The 25,398-nt window shown below is 31.5% G+C and overlaps 2 protein-coding genes across 2 annotated transcripts; both read left to right on the plus strand.

Moving 5' to 3' along the window:
* Nucleotides 1–6,962: 6,962 nt before the first annotated feature.
* Nucleotides 6,963–14,628, plus strand: LOC109151301 (derlin-1-like). The gene is made up of 7 exons (XM_019299239.1): nucleotides 6,963–7,187; nucleotides 9,656–9,791; nucleotides 10,958–11,031; nucleotides 11,805–11,898; nucleotides 12,408–12,536; nucleotides 13,810–13,970; nucleotides 14,234–14,628. Exons 1-7 carry the CDS (start codon nucleotides 7,171–7,173, stop codon nucleotides 14,490–14,492), a joined length of 870 nt encoding a protein of 289 aa, XP_019154784.1. The 5' UTR covers nucleotides 6,963–7,170; the 3' UTR covers nucleotides 14,493–14,628.
* A 4,486-nt stretch (nucleotides 14,629–19,114) lies between these two features.
* Nucleotides 19,115–23,129, plus strand: LOC109151302 (derlin-1-like). Its single transcript, XM_019299240.1, has 7 exons — nucleotides 19,115–19,216; nucleotides 19,512–19,647; nucleotides 19,791–19,864; nucleotides 20,161–20,254; nucleotides 20,465–20,593; nucleotides 22,588–22,742; nucleotides 22,854–23,129. The coding sequence occupies exons 1-7, from the start codon at nucleotides 19,200–19,202 to the stop codon at nucleotides 23,092–23,094; spliced, it is 846 nt and encodes a 281-aa protein (XP_019154785.1). The 5' UTR covers nucleotides 19,115–19,199; the 3' UTR covers nucleotides 23,095–23,129.
* Nucleotides 23,130–25,398: the final 2,269 nt, after the last annotated feature.

The following is a 25,398-nucleotide window of genomic DNA, read 5'->3' on the forward strand; positions in this document are numbered from 1 at the left end:
CATTTTTACCCTCATATTTAACAACCCTAACACTTATTTAACGGAGAGGGGGGAAAATAGCCACTTCAAAAACAATTGAGGAGGATAAAGTGGTTACATAAACAACACAGGGGGGAAATATGCTATATGTAAACAACACAGGGGGAAAAAGTGCCATTTTCCCTAGAAATTATAAATCTACAGAAATTATGAATGTGCAGTATATAAATTATGAATCTACAGTATAGATTTTATAAATTTACAGTATAGAAATTATGGATCTACAGTTTAGAAATTATGAATCTACAGTATAGAAATTATGGATCTACAGTTTAGAAATTATGAATCTACAGTATAGAAATTATGAATGTACAGCGTGTCCACCATGCACATGGTGGACACGAGTCCATAGCATAATTTGCCGTATTTAAAACCTATAGTGGTGTTCTAAAATCCTATCAACCAAACAATACCAATCACTTTGATATCCATTCCTTAAAGTTAAACCTGACAATCAAACACTTAATAAGATGATCTAGAAATTGTATTGAAGACAAGGGAGGATGAAAGAAGAAGAACAGAAAGAAATATGTTGCATTCTTATTTCTGGTATGGTATCTGATTGTCAATGGCAGCAAAAGGCAATCACCCTAGAAATACTCAGGCAACTGAGCTTTAAATCGCAGTGCTCTAGCGACTAATAGTAGGTGGCCATGCTTTTTTTTTTTGTTGTGTGGTGTGAACATAGGATGTTTTTGGACCGTGGTTCACACAGTTGTGTAGACCACGATCCACGCAATAATGATTGCGCGTGGCAAATTATTGTGGACTATGGCCCACATAGTGCTGTGTAGACCATAAAAAAATACATTTATATTCACTACTACACAGCAGGCTTTTAACGTCGGCTAAATAGAGCTTTTAACGTCGGCTAAGTTCCGAAGTTGTTTTGGGCGACGTTGTATATATAACCTATAACGTCGGCTATATAAATAGCCGACGTTATATATATATTTTTAATTTAATTAATAAATACCTACAACATCAGCTAACAACAAGACTATCACACACATTTTTCTCCACATGCATCACATCAATACTATGTTTCACATCTAATGTCTTCCAATATGGAAGATCAAAAAATATGGATTTCTTTTTCCATGGACTCTTTTCATTTGGAGGTACCTCAACATTAGCTCTTGACCTCTTACCTCTTTGAGATATAAGCTTTTGAGTTTTACCAAAAGTAACATTTATACCTTTTACACATTCATAAACTTCAATCCCAGTCATTGGTTGTGGAGCATCTGTATAGTCTTGTTGCCCATTGAAAGCCTTTTTTAATCTCCTGTAAGGGTGAGATCTATCAAGAAACCTCTGGTGACCCAAGTAGACTGTCTTTCTGTCATGGACAAGTTGTGTATAACATGTATTATCTTCACATATAGGGCATGCCTTATGTCATTTGACACTATACCCAGCCACGTTTCCATAAGCTGGAAAGTTATTGATTGTGCAAAAAAGCATAGCATGCAACTTAAAATTCTCTTTCCGGTAGGCATCAAACACTAACACACCTTCATCCCACAATTTTTTCAAGTCATCAATCAAAGGTGCCAAAAAGACATCTATATCATTACTGGGTTGTTTTGGGCCAGAAATCATCAAGGACAGTAATATATATTTGCGTTTCATACACAACCAAGGAGGTAGATTATAAATCACTAACATAACTGGCCACGAGCTATGCTTGCTACTTAGGTTCCCGTGAGGGTTTATACCACCAGTACAAAGTCCAAGTCTAAGATTTCTGGACTCATTGCCAAATTCAAGAAAAACATTATCAAAGGTTTTCCATTGAGTAGAATCAGCTGGGTGTCGAAGCTTGCCATCAGAAATTTTTTGATCTGCATGCCATGTTAAGTTTTTCGCGTCGCTTGGATTTGCAAACATACGCTTAAATCTTGGAAGAATTGGGAGATACCACATAACTTTAGCTGGTGGCCCTTTCGAACTTGCCTTACCAACAACATGCTCTCTTATTTTGTACCGAGATGCCCCACAGATTAGACATGCATTCAATTCTTTGTAATCATTCATAAACAATATGCAATCGTTAGGACAAGCATGTATCTTTTCATACTCCATACCCATGGGACACATAATCTTCTTTGCATCATATGTACTCTTCGGGAGTCCATTATCTTCTGGAAGCATATCGTTTATTAAATCAAGTAAAGCAGTAAAGCTCTTGTCGCTCCATCCATTCCCAGCTTTTAAGTTGAATAATTTCAAAACAGCAGATAAGCGAGTATATTTACTACACCCGGGCCATAAAGGCTGTTTTGAATCATTTAATAATTCATCCAACTCATTTGATCGATTTGTGAACTCTTCTCCAACATCACGGAACATTTCGTCCAACCTATCTTCAGACTCATCATCTTCATTTGCTTCGTTGTCAACATACATGTTAGATGTACTAGTCTCTCTTCCTCCTTCACCGTGTCATATCCATTTTGTATAATTTAGATTAATTCCAGTGTTGCAAAAATCGCGCCTAGGCGCCAATCGGCGCCTAGGCGCCCTAGGCGGCGATTAATCGCTCTAGGCGCCCTAGGCGGTCCCCAGGCGCCTAGGGGGCGCCTAGCGATTTTTGCAACCTTGATTAATTTCATCACAAATTAGATGATCATATATGTCCTTGGCACTTAATAGTTTTAGATTACAACACTTCTTACAAGGACACCAAAACGTTGCATCATTATTTGGAAGATGACGTTTTGCAAACTCTATAAATTCTCTAACTCCGGCATCATATTCCGTACTCAACCGAGAAGCTTTCATCCAACTTTTATCCATCACAAGTCAATCTAGGATAATATTAATTCCAATTAAACTTTTGTTAACATTGATTCAACTCTATCTAAAATAATTGTTGTGGTGAAAATAGACTAGTAATTACAAATATGTACAAATAAACCCTAAAATGCAAATAAATTGACTAAAATTCGAAATTAATCAATAATAATTACAAATATATACAAATAAACCCTAAAATGCAAATAAATTGACTAAAATTCGAAATTAATCAATAATAATTACAAATATATACAAATAAACCCTAAAATTCAAATAAATTGACTAAAATTCGAAATTAATCAATAATAATTACAAATATATACAAATAAACCCTAATCTCAAAAAATATATATATATATACAAATAAACCCTAAAATGCAAATAAATTGACTAAAATTCGAAATTAATCAATAAAAATTACAAATATATACAAATAAACCCTAAAATGCAAATAAATTGACTAAAATTCGAAATTAAACAATAAAACATACAAATATATACAAACAAACCCTAAATTGACTAAAATTCGAAATTAATCAATAATAATTACAAATATATACAAATAAACCCTAAAATTCAAATAAATTGACTAAAATTCGAAATTAATCAATAATAATTACAAATATATACAAATAAACCCTAAAATGCAAATAAATTGACTAAAATTTGAAATTAATCAATAAAAATTACAAATATATACAAATAAACCCTAAAATGCAAATAAATTGACTAAAATTCGAAATTAAACAATAAAACATACAAATATATACAAACAAACCCTAAATTGCAAATAAATTTAATAAAATTTGAAATTAATTAATAATAATTAAAAAAAATTATAAAACTTACCGGCGATGGCTGGCGGCGGTGGCGGAGGGCAGGGCCGGTCTGAGACGGTGCGGCGGCGGGGAGGAGAGGGTGAAGCGGCGGCGGCGGGGTTGAAGCTGCAGTGGCGGGGAAGGATTGTGCGTCGGCGATGTGGACGATGCAGCGGGGTGGAGGACGTCGGCGAGATGCAGCGGGGTGGACGACGTCGGCGAGTTGCAGCGGCGTCGGCGGAGGCGGTGGGAAGAAGATGGATGGAAGAGATGGATGCGGTGGGGAGGAGATGGATGGAAGAGATGGATGCGGTGGTGGTGCGTCTGACCGTAAGTTCTCAGATCTGGGCTTATTTATAAACTTTATAACGTCGGCTAAATTATTTAGCCGACGTTATAAAGTAAAAAAATTAAAAAATATAAAATAAAAAGAATACGATGTCGGCTAGATAGTTAGCCGACGTCGTATTATATTTTTTTTTTTTTTTTTAGTATATAACGTCGGCTAAACGGAATTAGCCGACGTTATATATAAATAATTTTTTTTTAGAAAAATAATAAACAACTTACGACGTCGGCTATTAATACAGCTGACGTCGTAGGTTATGTATTTCTTTTATATTATTATTTTTTATTTATAACGTCGGCTATTACTAAATAGCCGACGTTATAAACTTAATTATAAATTTTTTTTTTAAAATGTTTTTAACGTCGGCTATATATATATAGCCGACGTTAAAGACCCGACGTTGTATGTGAATTCTGTAGTAGTGATTTATATAATATACTAAAAGTATATTATTTGTATACTAATGGTGTTTCGAAACTAGGAAAATGAGTCATTTTTCAGAAAACATTTTCATTTCCAGTGTTTGATTGCATTTCAGAAATATGTCTTGATGTGTTTGGCTCATTTTTTAGAAAATGAGTAGAATTGTAAATTAAACATTTGTAATTATTTTGTTTAGAATATTTTTATATAAAGTAGTGTTTGGGTCTCCCCCGGGGGAGACCCAAACACTACAATCAATCAGAATGAACTATATTGGCGCTATGCTGGTATGCCATCGAACTCGTCATGCAGTCAAGGACGGAGCCAAAGGAGCTGCCCCCCTCACCCCACCCCCTCCCCATGTATAACCCTTTGTATGTATATATGTATATATAGTACGAGTTTTAGTATTAGTATATACAACAGAAAAATGATAATAAGAAGTCACTTAGATGAGTTGGCAAAGCATGTGTGTGATTATATTAAAGATCAAGGATTCAAGTCTTGGTATAAATATCTTTTCACAGTTTTTTTTTTTTTTTTTTTTTTTTTTTTTTTTTTTTTTTTTGCTTTAACACAGAGATGAAGTTATTTTCCTCGAAAACAACCATTTTCCCAAGTTAACGGAAAATGATTTCTGCTAACTTGATTTTTCAGGCGCGTCCAAACACTGAAAACCCGAAAAATGATTTCTAGAAATTATTTTACAGGTTTCCAAATACTTCCTAAATGTACATTATACAAAATAATATATACTTCAGTATTCAAATAATATATTTTCTCTAAATATAATGTATATTTTTAATATACTAAAAATATATTATTTGTGTACTGAATGTATATTATTTGATAGTAATATACTCTACATACACAAATAATGTAATTTTTATTAATTGTCCATACAACTGTGACTCTGTGAGGACTACGTTCTAAACAATAATGATTGATTCCGCGTTGTGCCGCCTAGGACTAGGACTAGGAGTAACAAGATTGGTCCTTTCCTACTCCAATTAATCAATTATGGAAAATGTTGGCCGCACCGTTGAAAATCACAATGTGTCGTGGTTTTTGGTACTTGACCAAGTCATCTGTGGACTTTTTCATTCCCATTATCTTCCACAAATGAAAGATAGAAAGAGATGACAAGCAAATGGAGGCCTTAATTATTACTTGACTATACAACCATTATTGCAAAGTGGAATTGAAGCCACAAGGCAAATTATACTAGTCTCTACCTTGCATTAAGCACCTTAGTGCAAAATAATTTTAATATGTTCGTAGTTGACATATTTTGTACCTCTAATTAATAATTTATGTGTCTATAAATAAATTGAAGATAGATAGCATGTTAACCATAGACACATAGCATGGTAACTACCGACACATAACAGGGTGTTTGGTTGGAGGAGGGGAATTATGTGGGAAAGGAATTGTAATTCCATGGGAATTGAATTACTGGGAATAAAGTGGGAATTTAAATTCCAGTGTTTGGTTGACAGGAATAGAATTACTGGGAATTTCAATTCCAATGTTTGGTATACATGGGAATTGAAAGGGAATAAGTAGTATAAAGTCAAAAATGTCAATTATTGTTGTTAGACATTAATTTTAAGTTAAAAAAGGAAGGGGTAATGTTGACTCATCACTATCTTTTTTTCCCAGGAATTAAAATACCAGGGGGGACATGGGATTTTAATTCCATGAAAATGGGGGAATTGCAATTCCCTCCAACCAAACTACGGAATTTAATGGCCTTTGGAATTATGTGGGAATTAAGTGGGAAGGGAATTTAAAATCCCTCTAACCAAACGCCCTGTTAATATGTTAATTGCAGACACATAATATTTTAACAACATATTTACCCTGTTTGGTAACATAGTTAGCTTATCGGCCAATTTTGGCTTGTTTGACTACTATTAGATGTTTGACTTGGTTAAACAACCAATATGAGTGTTTGATTAATTAGGTTTTTATAACAGCTTATTGCTCCAAAATGCTAAAATTTAAAAAGCTGCTCAAAACAACTTTTTCGATCAGCTTTTTGAGAAAGATATTTTGCATGTAATCAACTATCAGCTAACAGTTAATTTATTAAACATCTTTCTACAATAAGCTAATGTTATTATCAACTAGTCAAACCCACTGACCTAATCAACTAACAGCTATTTACCAACCTACCCTAATTTTGTGTCTACAATTAACATATTATATATCTGTAATTATTAGATTATGTGTCTTTCATTTATTTACAGGCACATATGAACAGTTTATTACACGTACAGAATTTGTCAACTACTTTCGGACCAAAATTCACAATACAGGATGGACCTGGTTCACGGTGTAACAATTGAAGCCACAACACTGGAACAAAAAAAAAAAAAAAAAAAAAAAAAAAAAAATTGAAGCCACAACACAAGCGCCAATAAATTGACGGTAATATTAAAGGTTGTCAATTTTCTTATTCAAGCTAGCATTAAGCATATGGGTCCCCGGCCATCTCAATTGACTTGGATAGATGACTTCAAAGTCTCCCAAAGCAAACAAAATAAAAATGACAAAAAAAAAAAGAAGAAGAAAAAGAAGTCTCTATATATCTTATTGTGTGTGGATTTTCCAAAGCAGTTATTTAAATCAATTTGTAGTATGCAGAAACTCAGAACTTAGGTTGTAGATTACGAATTACCATAATCTCTTTCTAAGCAAGATCAGAGAACTGCTAATTGCTAATATCATATCAAGATGTCTACACCTATGGAGTAAGTTCCAACTTTCATCTCATTTAATTGAATTCACTGTTAATACTTGTTGATATATGCTTTTCATCACCCTATTTCAAGTAAAATCTGCTTATTATTACTTGTATTGTTGATTTTAAAAAAAAAAAAAAAAAAAAAAAAAAAAAAACTTTGGGTTAGTATGTTCGTAAGTTTTTTTTTTTTTTTTTTTTTTTTTTTTTTTTTTTTTTTTAAGATGTCAATAACTTGACATAATTTTCTTCAATTTAACCCATTTATTAAAAATTTCTGTTACATATCGATTTTTTATTCGTTCTTTAAATTAACTATAGACCCCACTAGTACAATGTGTCTGTTTGGTAAATAGTTGTTAGCTGATAGCTGTTAGTTAATTGGGTTAGTGGTTTGACTTGATAAAATTAGCTGATTGTAAAAAAATGTTTAGTAAATTAGTTGTTAGCTGATAGTTGATTTCAAGCAAAATGATTTTCTCCAGAAGCTTATCAAAAAAACATGCTTTGAGCAGATTTTTGAATTTAACATTTTGGAGCAATAAGTTATTACAAAACGCTAATTAATCAAATACTCATATTGATTATTTAACCCAGTCAAAAAGCTAATATTGATAAAATAAGTCAAAATTGACGGATAGGCTAACTATGTTACCAAAAATGACCAATATGTATAAAAAGAAATTCCAAATGTATATAATGCTAGTAAAGATTTTGTTTTTTAAATAAAATTGTACATGTTGACAAGTCTGAAATTTGTCAAATAAAAACAATAATATTCAAAATATGAGAGTTTGATGGAAGACTAAATTTAGTCGCTTAAATTTTTTATATTGTATAGATGAAGAATCAGTAATTACTTTGACTGGGTTGGGTAAAATAATGAAACTATGACTACTTATAATTGTGTAGGAAAAGTGACTGATGATAAAATGAATGAAATTATACAAAATTATTAAAATTTTGAGAAAAATACAGAGCAGATGTGATATAATTAAGAATCAATTAATATTTTTTGAAAAAATATAAATGTTGGAAAAATAGCATTAAAATGATATTTTGAGTGATTATTTTGTGGTACAAATATATGTGGGATCCACTTCCGATTTGGGTCGGGTCAAGGTGGATTCGGGTTATTCGTAGTGAGACGAAGAATTTGATATAATATACGCTCAAAATGGGTAATAGGTGAATGAGAAATTGATTCTCAAAGTGAACCTATTTGAGAGAAGTCAAATTAAGCTTAGAAAGCTTAAAGCTTAAAATTAAGCTTAATTAAGCTTAATTAGTGTGACAACATGAGTTGTCAAGCATGTGATTAAGCTTTGGAAAGCTTAAAATAGTGAAATAGGAATTGGGACGAAAGTTTGCATGGACGAATGTTAAGCATGGACGAAAGATGCTACATGTAATTAAGCAAGTTAATTAGTGAATTAAGCTCCTTTCGTGTGAGCTATCTTTCGTGCTGCACGAGTCAATGCTATGTGCATTGATTCGTGCCACACCGTTTCGGTACTTTGCGGACCATTCGGGTGTGGTTTTCGGTCCCAATTCGTTAACCTTTCGGGTTTGTACGGACTTCTCGGTCACTCAGATATTTGAAACGGGTCGTTATGGTCGGTACGAATTAATCGGATATTAAGTTCGTGACCGTTGATATTATTTCGATAATAAGTACGACCGTTTCAAACGTTATAATTCAATTTTTAAATTGAATTTATGTTGGTTAATGTGTCATAATAATGCTATTAAGTACCAACCTCCTATATAAGAGTGTAGTGGGAGTAGAGGCTTTTGACCTGCATAGTGAGAGGCAACGTGAGGGAAGAGCTAGAGAGAACAACACACACAACACAGAAAATTCTGTTTTTCCCAGCTCCAAAACTCTGCTCCTACTCCATTCTTGAAGCCGTGTTTAGCCCGTGCTCTTGTTCGCCGGGTTCGTTCGTTTGGGTGCTCAAACGTCGAACCGTTGTACGTTTTATCCTGGGAAACCTAGGCCACAACGCTCCTAGCACTTTTGGGAGGTATCAAATAAGGTTTTAAGGAAAGACAGACACTTTGCCTAACTCGTACTTTCTTTCTTCTTCTTTTTTGTTTTGGATTATGCTCTAAGCAAAAATCCGTTATTTCTTGTTGTTTTGGAATTATAATCTAAGGATTATATTTTCCTTTTGGTTGATATATATTGGTATATCTTTTTCGTAGATATACATGTATATATAACCGTTGGGTCCGTCTTATATATATTTGTGTGTATATATATATTTCGGATATATATCCAATAATATTTTATATATATTTCGTGTGTATATATATAAATATTATTTTACGGATATTAAATCGATTGTGGTTCATTATCACCAACAATAAATTCTGGTTTTTTTTTTTTTTTTTTTTTTTTTGTTTTTTGTTTTTGTTTTTTTGTTGTTGTTGTTTTAGTGATATATATTGAAGTATATATGTTGTGCAATACAGGTATTATAATTCTTTGCCACCTGTGGCAAAGACCTATGCAGTCATCTGCTTCATGACCGCTGCTGCATATCAACTAGAACTCTACGATGTATGGAACATCGCACTATTTTATTCTGATGTTTTCAGAAGGTTTCAGGTATATATATAATTTAATTTAATTTTAGATTGTCAACTTAATCATTGATTTTAATCACTATTGTAAAAATTGATTTAAACGACTGCTTAGGCGCTAGACACTCTTAAGTCGAGGTGAATTACTCACTAGGCGGCTGTCTAGGCTCGCGACCGCCTAGTAGCCCAACTCGACCGAGTTAACTAGTTTAATTCAGCCGAGTCGGTCTTACTTATTTTTTTAAATTTTATATATCACGTGTATGGTTTTTTTTTTTTTTTTTTTTAGTTAGTTGCCTAAGCGCTAGGTGCTATTCTACTGCCCGACTAACACCTAACGCCTACTGCATGTAACCATGATTTTAAGTATATATCTGACTTAATGTTACTTTTAATTCATCGATTATCATAACCTACATTTTCGTTTTAATTTTTTTATTATTAGTAATTTTTTATTTTTTTTTTACTTTTGATCTCATGATTATTGGACCATTTTCACATTTGTTGCCCCGCTATTAATTTTTCATATTTGGTCCCATAACTTTTAAAATCTTGCCACCTTTAGTCCTTCGGCCTAATGTATGGTCACCTGCCTGTAATCAAAATTTCATCTTCATGTTATTGAGCATGAGTTACAGTTAAGTGACTTATCTTGAAGGATAAAATTGTCATTTTTATGACAATTTTCAACTAAAAAATTTAGTCACCGGTGATCGAAATAGGTCAGAGGACCATATATGTGAAATGTGAAAAGATTTTAAAAGTTGTGAGACCAAATGTGAAAAAATTAATAATAAAGGACCAAATATTTTTTTTTTTTTTAAATAAAAGTCCAATAGTCATGCAATCAAAAGTATAAAAAGCTTTTTTTTTTTTTTTTTTTTTTGAAAGCCTAATATTCGTGATCATATATATAGTTTTTCAACCTTTTGAACTGACCTTATTATTTAGTCAAAAACTTCAAAATATTCATAATGTCTTCAGTTACAAAAAGACAGAGTTTTGGAAACTACCAAAAATTAAGAACATTTTTAGACAATTTGAGTTAAATTAAATTGATTTAAAAAGTATTTTAAAAATTGATTTAAAAAGTTAAATATATTTAATTAAATCGAAGAATTAAATTTGAAATGTTATAACCTATGAAATGCAAAATGCATTATTTTGATTGCAAAATAATGATATATGCAGGTGTGGAGACTTGTGACAAATTTCTTCTTTATAGGAGCGTTTTCGTTTACATTTGCATTTCGTCTCCTAATCATGTAAGCCAAATTAACTTAAAATCTTTTATATATTTTTAGAAAAATTAAAGCATGTTCGATTCGAAAAAAAAAAAAAAAGAATTTATGAAAATTAAAATTTAATTAATGCATATTTTATATTTCATTGTTTAGATGTAACTCAAATTTAGGGAATTGAAATTTTAAGGAAAAAAACTCCTAACAACCAAATATGAGAATTTACAATTGAGAGTTTGAGACTCTAAGAAATTTCAATTGCAGTGAACCAAATGCAGCCAATAGTAGACCCTGAGGCCCCAAAGCCGACCTCTATGATCGGCCTAGAGGACTCAAAGCTGATCTCCTTGGTCGCTCTCGGGGCTGACCTCGTAACCGGCCTCAAGACCTCGATGCCGACCTCAAGGATAGTTACGGACGAGCCGGTTGAGGCCTGGAGTTTAGTGGGGGCCTTAGCTAGCTAGGCCAAGTCGGCCGAAGCTTGGTCAAATGAATACCGTGACTGCCCATCCATTTAGAGTGAGGCAGTTACGGGTGAATCCTAGTATAAAATGAGTCATATTGTCTCTACCATGGCATCATCTTGTCTTGTTACTATATATTTATACTCTCATTACACAAGTAATACAATATAACACACTTTGTCTCTTCCAAAACTTATATCTTGTTTTTATATTCCTTTCATTTAGTTGAATTTAGTAAATTCGACCCTGAATTAATTAATTTCATCAGATCAGGTATTAACCATCAATACAAATATTCATTTATTTCATAATGTATACCTAAACATTGAGCAGATTGAGGTATGGGGTTCAATTGGAAAGGGGGCCTTTTGACAAGAGGACAGCCGACTATGTATGGATGTTTTTATTTGGAGCAATTGGGTTGTTGGTAATTCCTACCCCTCACTTTAGCATTTAATAAGACTTTTAGGAATGTGTTACAATAACAATCAAATAAACTAACTTTGTATTTAATTTTTCAATCTTTATAGGATAACTGGTAGTGGCCCTGTTTGGTAACATAGTTAGTTTATCAGTTAATTTTGGCTTATTTGATCACTATTAGCTGTTTGACTTGGTTAAACATCCAATATAAGTGTTTGATTAATTAGTTTTTTTTTTTTGTAATAGTTTATTACTTCAAAATGCTAAAATTCAAAAAGCGGCTCAAAGCAGTTTTTTTGATCAGTTTTTTTTTTATTATTTTTTAAAGTCATTTTGCATGTAATTAACTATCAGCTAACAGCTAATTTACCAAACATATTTCTACAATCAGCTAATGCTATCAACTAGTCAAACCCACTAACTTAATCAGCTAACAACTATTTACCAAATACTTCCCGTATACTTAAACTAATTGTTATCCTTTTGTCGATATTAAAATTAAATTGCACTTAGGTGATGTCCATATTTCCCTTTTTGTGGTCACCATTCATGGGGGCATCATTGGTATTCATGATCGTATATATTTGGGGCCGAGAATTTCCAAATGAGCGTATTAATGTATACGGCCTTGTGCAATTTAAGGTATGACATTCTTACTCATTCTGCAATTGCAACTTGAAAATCTCATAATTATAGAATGTTCATTGTAAGGGTATTACTTGTTCATTCCCATTGAATTAAATGTCCATTACATTATAATAGTGTTTATTGTCTTCTGAATATCACGTTTTATGAGTATTATTTTATATTCATTTTTTTGCTAGAAACGGTGAGTTATATGTATTAGTGTATTATAAAGACTCGTAATCTTATATATATCACTAACATTATAATTATTAAGAATTAAAGTACAAAATTATTAGTGAATTGTGAACTAATCTTCCTCACATCACCAAATTAATCTTAGATTAATAGAATTAAACGCATCCTTAGGAATAATGGCAATACAAATGGTGGTTCTAAAAGAATAATGTGTGAAAAATAAAGTCGTTAGTGTTAAAATACTTTGGGATGATAGTATGACAACAATAGTACTAAAAGAAAAGTGTGTAAAATAGCCCTGTCTACTAACTCATTGAGTCACTGTGATTTACATCCTCTCACATGCTTTGTCGGGCCGAAGTGTGGGGTCCCTTAAAGTTGGGGATTCAGCATTTGGGGTAAGAAAAGTGTGCAAAATGGTTCTACCTCAAAGCCCATCATGCAAATATGTATCTTCAAGTTAGGAACACTACAAATATTAATAAATTAATTTCGATCTTTTTCGATGTTTCAACTTTCAATTATAATGATATTTTTATTTTTTTATTTTAATTATTAACTTAATTAAATTTAGAATCCATTTGAAAATCTGAAAAATGATTTCTAGGAAATGACTCATTTTTCAAATAATATTTTAATTTTCTCATGTTTGAACGATGATTAGAAAACTGTCCTTTTCTGAACTGGAAGTTAAGAAATTACATTTTTTTTTGTTTGATTCATTTTCTAGAAAATTGACATATTTTTTTGTTATAATAATAATAATAAGCGGTGATTTTGATCTTAAATCAAGTCGAAAGTCTTGTTCCGACCACTTTTGGTATCCGGAAAAACTTTTGTTGCTATTTCCGATCACTTTTTGCTTTTGACTTGATATAAAATTACTTTCAGGTGGTTGGAAATTCCATAATTTCTAGTAGTGTTATATCAATTTTAATTTCTTGTCCTATAGGTTCAAGAATTATTGTAATTACCCAAATGCTCTGTAGAGCTGGGGTATGGGGCCCACTTTTGGAGAATGAAGAATGGTTGTAATTATTTGTATGGTTTACAACTTAAGAAGTTAAAGAGAAGTTGTTATATATATATGCAGGGATTCTATCTTCCATGGTACATGCTTGGGATAGATATGATCCTGGGTAATCCTCTTAAGCCAGACATGTTGGGAATAGCTGCCGGACATATATATTACTTCCTCACGGTCCTTCATCCTCTCGCAACCGGAAAGAACTACTTCAACACTCCTCGTTGGGTGTATCCTTTTCATAATATATAATATATACAATACACATTATACTTTATTTGATTAAATTGAAATAGTAATATTTTCACTTTAAATATTTGAATAAATTGAAATTAATAGTTTCACTTTTAATCAATATTTGATTAAATTGAAATAAAAATATAAAATATAAAATATAAAATATTCACAATTTTATTCAGCTTGACTAAATAAACTAATGCTTAATTAATAATTTAATGTATGTGGTTTTCTTAACATTATATCCTATGTATAGTCACAAGCTGGTAGCATACTGGGGTAAAGGCTTCCAAGTGAACAGTCCATTTCGAAGCGATCCCTCGGCCGGAACTGCTTTCCGAGGAAGGGGTCGCCGTCTTAACGGAAGCAGAAGTTCTTCGTCGTCGAGGGACCAAACAACAACCACTTCAGAACAAGCTGAGGAAACACCAACCGATTCAAATTCGAATGAAGGAGGCGGCCGAGGAGGAGGAGTAGCTTTTCGTGGCAGAAGTTATCGCTTAGGCGGCCGATAATAGCTTCCTTCATTCTACAATGCTTCTTTAATTTGTCCAACTTTTGTGCCACTTCCAATGGACTAAATTTTGTCAACTTTTAATATGGTTACAAATAGTATTAATGTGGTATGTGTATAAGATTTATGGATGATTCTCTAATTATTTAATTGCATGTCTTGAAGACTCCATTGAAGGGCCTCCGAAATTCAAGTGTCTTCAAAGAAGAGCTTATATGTTTTTTCTTCGTTGAAGAGTCTCTGAATTCAAAGATTTGGATCAAAACCATTGGCATGATCTTCATGGAGGGACTTTTACTTTTAGGATAATTTTATTGTGATCTCTAAATAATATTTTCAGGATGTTTACATGATTCTTTCCAGGATAAATGCGAGCTATAGTTAGGATGAGAAGAGTTTTGATAAGTTCAAACTCTTTTGATATTATCTAATTAAACAAATTAGATAATATCAATATTATTCAAAATATATTCAACATTTCACCTTATTTGCTTTCAACATTTCGTTTTTTACATCCTCCCAAATGCTCTGTCGGGGCGGGGTGTGGGGGGCCCTTAGGGTTGGAGTTCAGCCTTCTTGGAAGAATATCAATATTATTCAAAATATATTCAAATATTTTAATATTATCTTTATCAAATTTTCAATGTCAACAAATGCCCCATCGAGACTTACTTGTAAACCACTTGAGAGCATATATCACTCGAGAGTATAATATGTTAACTACAGACACATAATATTTTAACAACATATTTGCCTTGTTTGGTAACATAGTTAGTTTATCAGCCAATATTGACTTGTTTGATCACTATTAACTGTTTGACTTGGTCAAATAATAAATTTAGTTGCTTAAATTTTTTATATTGTATAGATGAAGAATCAGTAATTACTTTGACTGGGGTGGGTAAAAAATGAAACTATGACTTATAATTTTGTAGGAAAAGTGACTGATTATAATAGGGGTGGAAAATTCGGTTCGGTTTACTCGAATCGGACCGAATTAGTATTATACCGAAAAATTAAACGGTTCAGAATTCTTGTAAATCGAACGGTTCGGTTAAAAATTGAACCAAACCGAACGGTTTGGTAAAAATTGAACTGAACTGAATACCATGTGATTTTTAAATAAATAAATATAATAATGATGATGATGATGAATGAAGTAAATCCAAGTCCCTTGACGCCTGTTCCGGCGTTTAGTTCCTATTCTCACTGGTATTTCCCTTAATTTTTTTATTTAATTTCTTTATGACTTGTTCTCTACTTTGCATTTTTGTTGTTTGCCAAAATTGTTCTTTACCTCACAATTATATATAACTTGAGTTATATTTACAATATTCATTATTTTTCTTAAGGGGGTGTGTATTCAATCATGACTTTCATGGAGTTTTAATGACTTTTATGAATTTTAAAAGTTTTGAGGTATTCAATTCAAACTTTTAGGGAGTCTTTAAAAGTCAGGCGGTATTCAATCAAGATTTTTAAAGAGTCCTTAAAAGTTGAGTAGTATTCGAATAAGACTTTTAAAGAGTGTTTAAAAGTCATGCGGTATTCAAAAAGTTATGAAATTGTTAAAAAAATAGATTAAAATGGCATATTAAGTGGCTATTTTGTGATACAATTATTAGTGGTGTCCACTTCCGATTTGGGTCGGGTGAAAGCGGATTCGGGTTCTTCGTAGTGAGACGAAGAGATTGATATATTTTACACTCAAAATGGATAATGGGTGAATGAGATATTGATTCTCAAAGTAGACTCATTTGAGTTGGAAAAATGAAGGGAAAGAGCTTGGGGGTAGCTTTTGTCAACATTGGTTTGAGAAGTGGATTTGCACAACTATTTATACAAAAGCTCTTCTAAGGCTTATTGAATTGTATAGCATAGGGGCTCTCTCTCGCGTGCAGGGGGCGCAAATAAAATCCCAAACTGAGACTGAAAAGGCTTGATTCAGGTCTGAACTCGTTACGCCGGCACCTGCGGGCCGGACCATGTACGCCAACTGTTGTGAAGATTAAATTCATCCGTTACGGAATTAATATTGCGTTAATTTGAATTCTGAATTTAATTTTTAGGTAGTGGCCTGCTGTTTCAGCTGTTGCAAACTGATTTTATATCAGTTTAAATGCCAAAATTAAATGTTATTTAATCCTCAAGCCCTATATACGAATGGGTAGAGCAGCATATTTTTACAATAACAAGAGATCATAGTTTTCAGCTCCAAAACTCTCTGCTTCTACTCCTTTCTTTAGCCAAATTGTGTTCTAAAATTTGCTTTAGTTCGCCGGGTTCATTGTTTGGGTGCTCAAACAATTGAATCGTAGCACGTTCTATCCTGGAAAACTTAGGCAACAACGCTCCTAGCACTTGTGGGAGGTAGCAAATAACAACCTACCCCAAACCCGAGCCATATCTCTTCACTCTTTCCTTCCCAAATTTTCTGTAAATAATAATCCTTATTTTGTAGGATTATGTTTTGGGTTTTACCAATGAAATATCCGACAGAACTTTTATAGACTTTTTAATTTTAGGACTTTTGTAGACTTTTCATTCTCAAATATAAATAGTTGAAATCCAACCATCAACCTCAAGATTTCAAAATTTTCTTTCTACCAATGTTTTCTCTCTCTATTTAAACTCTATTTTTCTCCCTATTTAAACTTTATAAATCTATCTAAATTCAATAAAATTATTTTTTTCTTCATTATCATATACTTTCTTCATACCTAAACTCTACCAATTTTTTCTCTCTCCTAAACTTTACAATATTCCTCTAAAAATTCGAAATAATATTATTTTTACTTCATTATTTCTTGTTTATTTTTTATTTTTATTCTTTTTATATTTATATTCTTAATATTTTTTTTAACAACAGGTTACTACTGTAGCACCCCCGTTTTTTACCACATTTTTAAAACTTAAATGCAGAGGAAAACATCTAATCATCAAGACATAAAGCAACGGAAGCTATATAAAATCGGGGAGAGTTATCACCTATCTCAGACATAGGTGCACAGGCGGGAAAATCTATCAAGTTAAACAAAACATAAAGTTTCAAGGCACACATGCCGCTAACTAGGCTCACAAGCCAACAAAACATAACGTCTACACAGGACAGCTAATCTATCTAGCGATCCATGTCTAGCGCTCTCGGACATCTACTCAAAACCTGTAGAACAAGGAAAATAACATGGGGATAACACCCGGTCAGCGAATCTTGCTGGTAACCCATCAATACGCATTAAATAGCATATATAAATAAGTATAAATCAAAACCATTTCGAAACGAAATACTGTATATAGCATTTCAAAATCATAGAGAGAAGTCAACTTCAAAGACTCACCAAATACTCTCAAAGAAATGGGAATTACCATCCTCATAACGTGTTAGAATAATAAACATTTTGTATTAAGATTATATATTTTATGAGTTAGAATAATATATTTTATGTGTTAGAATAATGTACTTTATATTTGTTAGGATAACGAAATTTTTGGATAAGAGATGTATTTTATGAGTTAGAATAATGTACTTTATGTCTTTATGTGTTAGAATAATTTATTTTATGAGTTACAAGTGTATACACTTCATGTGTTAGAATAATAAAATTTCTAGAATAAGATAATGTATTTTATAAGTTAAAATAATGTACTTTATGTGTGGACTACGGTCCATGCAATAATGATTGTGCTTCGTGTTAGTCAGCTGGTTTGGGCCATAAGTGTTTTTCATGTATAGTAATTAATTGTCAATCATTGTTTTATAAGCATATAATTCAGGGCGAAAAGTGTCATTTTTTCAAAAAAAAAAAAAAAAAAAAAAAATCTATCTTGTGTGTGGATTTTCCAAAGCAGTTATTTAAATCAATAGTGATGGATGGTATACAAGTCTAGGTCAAATGAGTCGGTCCAAGAAAGCAATTGGATCGAGAAAGTCTAAGAAAGATACATAATACAGAATAACTGAAGAGGCAATTTATATTGTGCACCACGGCGCACATAGCAATGTGCACCCAGGCACAAAACGCCACCGTTTCAATTGCTGTTGACGGGGATTGACGTAACGGACCAATCCCATTATGTGTATTCAGTTAAAAGTTTCTGTCTATTGTGTTATAAGTTTATGTGTATTATGTTAAGAGTTTATGAGTATTATATTAAAAGTTTATGTGTATTCTGTTAAGAGTTTATGTGTATTATTATGTTATGAGTTTATGTGTATTATGTTAAGAGTTTATGTGTATTATGTATTATGTTAGATTATGTGTATTCTGTTATGAGTTTATGTATTTTGTTATGAGTTTATGTGCATTCGAAACAAAGATTTTTTTTTTTTGATAATGCACCAAAACGACGTCGTTTTGGGTAGGGCGGGGCACACAATGCATTGTGCGCCCTGGTGCACGATATAACAATTGCAACTCAAGAGGATTGGGCTTATTATTCCCAATATAATCAGGATTAGGCTAATTATTTCTAGTATAATAAAATTAGGTCTTATTATTTCTAATATAACAAAGGACTCCTAATATGAGGCATTCTAAGATTCTTATTTCTTGTAGGCTCTAGGCTCAAAATATGTATAAATATAACTAGGGCTCATACATTGGAGAGGACAATTTCGCAGAAATTCAGAACTTTGGTTGTAGATTACGAATCACCATCTCTTTCTAAGCAAGATCAGAGAACTGCTAATTGCTAATATCATATCAAGATGTCTACACCTATGGAGTAAGTTCAAACTTTCATCTCATTTAATTGAATTCACTATTAATACTTGTTGATATATGCTTTTCATCACCCTATTTCAAGTAAAATCTGCTTATTATTACTGTATTCTTGATTCTTGATTAAAAGAATAAAAGAAAAAAAGAAAAAAAAAAAACTCTGGGTTAGTATGTCCGCAAGTTTTTTTTTTTTTAAAGATTTTAATAACTTGACATAATTTTCTTCAATTTAACCCATTTATTAAAAATTTCTGTTACATATCGATTTTTTATTGAAGTATATATGTTTTGCAATTCAGGTATTATAATTCTTTGCCACCTGTGGCAAAGACCTATGCAGTCATCTGCTTCTTGACCACTGCTGCATTTGAACTACAACTCTACAATCTGGGGAACATCTCACTATTTTATTCTGATGTTTTCAGAAGGTTTCAGGTATATATATAATTCTACTTCTAATTCATTAATTATTTAATCAAAAACTTCAAAATATTAAAAAAAAAAAACGTCTTTACTTACAAAAAGACAGTTTTGGAAAATGCATTATTTTGAACATTGCAAAATACTGATATATGCAGGTGTGGAGACTTGTGACAAATTTCTTCTTTATAGGACCGTTTTCGTTTACATTTGCATTTCGTCTCCTAATCATGTAAGTTAAACTTTAAAAACTTTGATATATTTTTATTATGGCATCATCTTGTCTTGTTACTATATACTTGTACTCTCATTACACAAGCAATACTAAGACACTTTAATTATTTATCTCTTCCAAAACTTATATCTTGTCTTTATATTTCCTTCAATTAGTTGAATTTAATCAATTCGGCCCGAATTTAATCAATTCGGCCCGAATTAATCAATTTTATTAAATATAATTCTAAGTATTAACCATCAATATATCAATATTCATTTATTTCATAATGCATATGCCTAAACATTGAGCAGATTGAGGTATGGGGTTCAATTGGAGAGGGGGCCTTTTGACAGGAGGACAGCCGACTATGTATGGATGTTTTTATCTGGAGCAATTGGCTTGTTGGTAAGTGTTATTAATTAGTCTTTTATAATAGCTTATTATTTCAAAACGTAAAAATTCAAAAAGCTGCTCAAAACAGTTTTTTCGATCAGTTTTTTGAGAAAAATTATTTTGTATGTAATCAGCTCAGTTAACAGTTATTTACCAAACAGTCTGAGTATATTTAAACCAATTGTTATCTTTTTGTTGATATTAAAATTAAATTGCACTTAGGTGATGGCCATATTTCCCTTTTTGTGGTCACCATTCATGGGGGCATCCTTGGTATTCATGATCGTATATATTTGGGGCCGAGAATTTCCAGATGCGCGTATTAATGTATACGGTCTTGTGGAATTTAAGGTATGACATTCTTACTCATCATTCTGCAAATTGCAACTTGAAAATCTCATAATTATAGAATGTTCATTGTAAGGGTATTACTTGTTCATTCCCATTGAATTAGATGTCCATTATATTATAATAGTGTTTATTGTCTTCTGGATATCACGTTTTATGAGTATTATTTTATATTCATTTTTTTTTTCTTTTGCTAGAAACGGTGAGTTTATGTATTAGTGTATTATAAAGACACATAAGGTGCTGTTTGAAAAAATAGTTAGTTTATCAGCTAAGGGGGTGTATTCAATCATGACTTTCATAGAGTTTTAAAGACTTTTATGAACTTTAAAAGTTTCGAGGTATTCAAATCAAACTTTTAGAGAGTCTTTAAAAGTCATGCGGTATTCAATCAAGATTTTTAAAGAGTCTTTAAAAGTCGTGTGGTATTCGATTAAGACTTTTAAAGAGTCTTTAAAAGTCATGTGGTATTCAAAAAGCTATGAACTTTTGCTTACTTTTTAATTTTAAGACTTTTGTAGACTTTTCCTTCTCAAATATAAATAGTTGAAATCCAACCATCAACCCCAAGATTTCAAATTTTCTTTCTAACAACTTTGAATGTTTTCTCTCTCTATTTAGACTCTATTTTTTTCTCCATATTTAAACTCTATAAACCTATCTAAATTTAATAAAATTATTTTTTTCTTCATTATCCTATATTTTCCTTATACCTAAGCTCTACCAATTTTTCTCTCTCTCTCTCTCTCCTAAACTTTAGAATCTTCATCTAAAAATTCGAAATAATATTATTTTTACTTCATTATTACTTGTTTATATTGATTTTTATTTTTTTCTATGAATTTTTTATCCCTAACTTTCTCTAATTCTCCCTAAATACATGAACAAATTAAATTTTTCATCGTCAAATTTTAGTATATGTTTCATAATATTCATATAAATAATTATATATTTTGATTTTTATTATTTTTATGTTTATATTCGTAATATATATTTTTCTCTTTTTTTTTTTTTAACAACAGGTTACTACGAATAGCGAACTACTATTTGCAACAACAATTTGGTGTTGCAAAGAGTAGCACCTTGTTGTTGTTCGCAGTCTCAAATTGCTATTGCAAATAATAGTTCTTTGCGTGATTTCTAGCCATATATCAAATATAATTATATATATATATATATTATTAATATAAGATTTTTATTTTTTATTTTATGCAACTTGTAATTATGTTTTTAAATATTTTATTTGATCAATTCTTTTATTATAAATTTTATTGTTCAATATTGTTATGAATTTCTAATGAAACAGTTTTTTTTTTTTTGTTGATATTTATTAATAATATATATAAGTAATTAACATATAAGTGTTAGCATACTATGGCTGAAAATAATAATGTTGAGAATATTGATGTGAGTGAAGAACTATATAATAAGAAGAATTTTATGATATATTATAAATGTTTTGTAAGAAAATTATAAATGATAAAAATCATTGAAAGTTTGTAAGGATGTATTCAATTTAGAGTTTCAATGACTTTTGTAGACTTTTTAAAATAAAAAGTTGATAAAAGTCTATGAATGTTTTTTATATAGACTTTAATAGAGTCTTATAAAGTTTTAAAAAGTTTTGAATGACTCTATGAAAGTCAATCAAAGTTTATTAAAATCTATCATTTTAAAAGTCTTTAAAACTCTACAAAAGTCAGGATTGAATACACCCCCTAAGTTTGTTTTATTTGACCACTTGTTTGACTTAGTTAAAAAAAAATTAAGTATTTGGTTAATCAGCTTTTTATAACTTTAAAATACTAAAATTCAAAAAATTACTTTTTCAATGAACTCTTTGAGAAAAGAAATTATACCAAACAGTTATCAGTTAACAGCTAATTTATCAAACACCTTTCTACAATCGGCTAATGTTATCAACTAGAATGTTTGTAATTATTTGCATGGTTTACAAGTTATTAGTTAAATAAATAGGAGTTGTTATATATATGCAGGGATTCTATCTTCCATGGTACATGCTTGGGATAGATATGATCTTGGGCAATCCTCTAAAACCAGACATGTTGGGAATAGCTGCCGGCCATATATATTACTTTCTCACGGTCCTTCATCCTCTCGCAAAAAACTACTTCAAGACTCCTCGTTGGGTGTATCCTTTTGTGATTAATATTTGATTAAATTGAAATAAAATACAAAATATTCACAATTTTATTCATAATTCGATGTATGTGGTTTTCTTAACATTATATTGTATATATAGTCACAAACTGGTAGCATATTGGGGTAAAGGCTTCCAAGTGAACAGTCCATTTCGAAGCGATCCCTCGGCCGGAATTGCTTTCCGGGGAAGGGGCCGCCGTCTTAACGGAAGCAGAAGTTCTTGGTGGTCGTCGTTGAGGAACCAAACGACAAACACTTCAGAACAAACCGAGGAAACATCAACCTATTCAAATTCAAATGTAGCTTTTCGTGGCAGAAGTTATCGCTTAGGCGGCCGATAATAGCTTCTACAATAATGCTTCTTTAATTTCTCCAACTTGTGTGCCACTGTCCATAGTTTTTAAATTCGAGTTTTGGTTGGATAGTACTCGATTATTGTCTATAGTGTAAATTTTTTCCGTTATCAATTTTTTATTTTAAATAAAATTTCACTTAGTTTTTCTCAGTATTGTTAATTCAGTCTCTAAGTTATATAATACTTATAAATTGGACACAGTCAAGTGGTTAGTCCCTTGTTGGGTACTTGGGTTTGACAAATGTTAGACACAGTGGCAAAATCCTTTGCACAAAAATGATTTTGGCCCTGTTTGATAAAATGGTTGTTAGCTGATAGCTATCTTAACAACATGAATAAGGCAATAAACTTACCAATGAGGTTTGCTTTAGACTCCTTTACCTCTCATAGTAGTTGGAGTAGCTGCTAAACAAATAAACATACATAGCCTATTTATACAAGATATTTTAAATGTAACAATGAACAGAAAATGTATGTACCTAAAGTAGAATACTAATTACATGGAAATTAAAAAATTAATACGATTAAATATATACAAGAGAGATATGGAAAATATTCTTCTACACTTTCATATATGGCAGCCATGAAATATATGTGAAAGCATAATATAGTATGTACTTGATGGTGATCTACTCATGTAGTCATGTAGATCCTATTACTCGATTTAATTAATTAATGGTAAACTTACATGTTGGATTGTTCATATTAATTAATGGTTGAATGAAGCTTGGAATCGTGGGTTCGGTTAGGTCTGTTTCTAGAGGCAATTTATATCGTGGACCAGGGTCCACAGTGCAATACACATAATTTGACTTCATAATATACATAATTTAAGTTTATAATGTACAAAATTTATGTGCATAATACAGATACACATTAATACAATATAATAAAGACACATAATTAACACTTAACATAATACATTAATACACATAATTCATATTCATAATATACATAATTCATGTTTATAATGCTCAAAATTTATGTTTATAATGCACAAAATTCATGTTCATTATATCATGTTTATTTGTATGTGTATTATGAACATAAATTTTATACATTTTTGTACATTATGAAGTCAAATTATGTGTATTGAATCAGGATTCACAATATAACAATTGGTTTTTGGAGACCACGCTTAGGGCTGTTACGTTTCTAAGAAAATCGAGGTCTCATGCATGCAAAAGTTCAATATCAACACATTTTTGTATGATTGTAAATATATATAAAATAAATAATAAAATATTTATTATATTGTGTCAACATATAAAATAGTCAATAACAATTGGGAATTATCATTCAAATTTGTAATTCCTTGAAAAGTGACATTCTTGAAGCATATTTATATATTCTTTGACAGACAACTGAGATGGCAAACAAAGACCTGGACAAATACTACATACAAACCCACTGCTTTTGTTGCATCACATCATATAATTCCTCAATTTATAACACTATGCGGCAACAAACTTACAGGGACAAGATATAAATTAGTAAATTACATAATTATAAGAACTCAAGATCACTGAGATTCTGAAAGTTTCGAAACTCAATCTTAGAGGTATAAGGTAGTGAACTCTATTTTATTATTGTTTTTGTTGTTATTGTGTGTGTGTTTTTACTTTCTATTGTGTATATGTTTCTTTATTCTGAAATATCACTGAAGAAATGACATCTAGAAAGCCGACAACAAAATTAAAAAAAAACAATGGCTTAATTACATCCTTGTATTTAATTAATATGCACCCACATTCCCCGGATATGCCACGATGCGAGGAAGATCAAGTAGTAGCCTGGTGGTGTGAGCTTGCCGTAGGGCGGGGCCACGACGGAGATAATGGCTTTGTTGGTAGTTAAGACCCAAAATTAACATCCTCTGGCCCTGGGAGAAGCCGTGAGTGGTGAATGCCGTGAATACTATTGTGAAAATGTACAACGTCAACACACGATCTGGAAGCCTTTTAATTAAGAAGCACAGACACTATGGGTGTATGGTAGAAAGAAAATCTGTGCCGTGTTATAATAACACTACCTTAAAAGCGTTATTTGCCCGATAACGGTGCAGTTAAAACCCTGACACGCTTTCGACAGGCTACACAGACCTACTACGGATAGCTTGCACTAGCAATCACGTAGGCGAACCTGACTATATACTAAGTACACAACTTTTTGAGTGCATCATGAATAGTGAAGGACACAACTTTTATACTAAAGGAGCTCTAAACACAGCCATGCATTCACATAAAAGTAGGAAACCTTAGACCTTGACTTTGTTTCCTCATTCCACGTT

The sequence above is a fragment of the Ipomoea nil genome, unplaced genomic scaffold (assembly GCF_001879475.1).
Source record: "Ipomoea nil cultivar Tokyo-kokei standard unplaced genomic scaffold, Asagao_1.1 scaffold2283, whole genome shotgun sequence".
NCBI lineage: Eukaryota > Viridiplantae > Streptophyta > Magnoliopsida > Solanales > Convolvulaceae > Ipomoea > Ipomoea nil.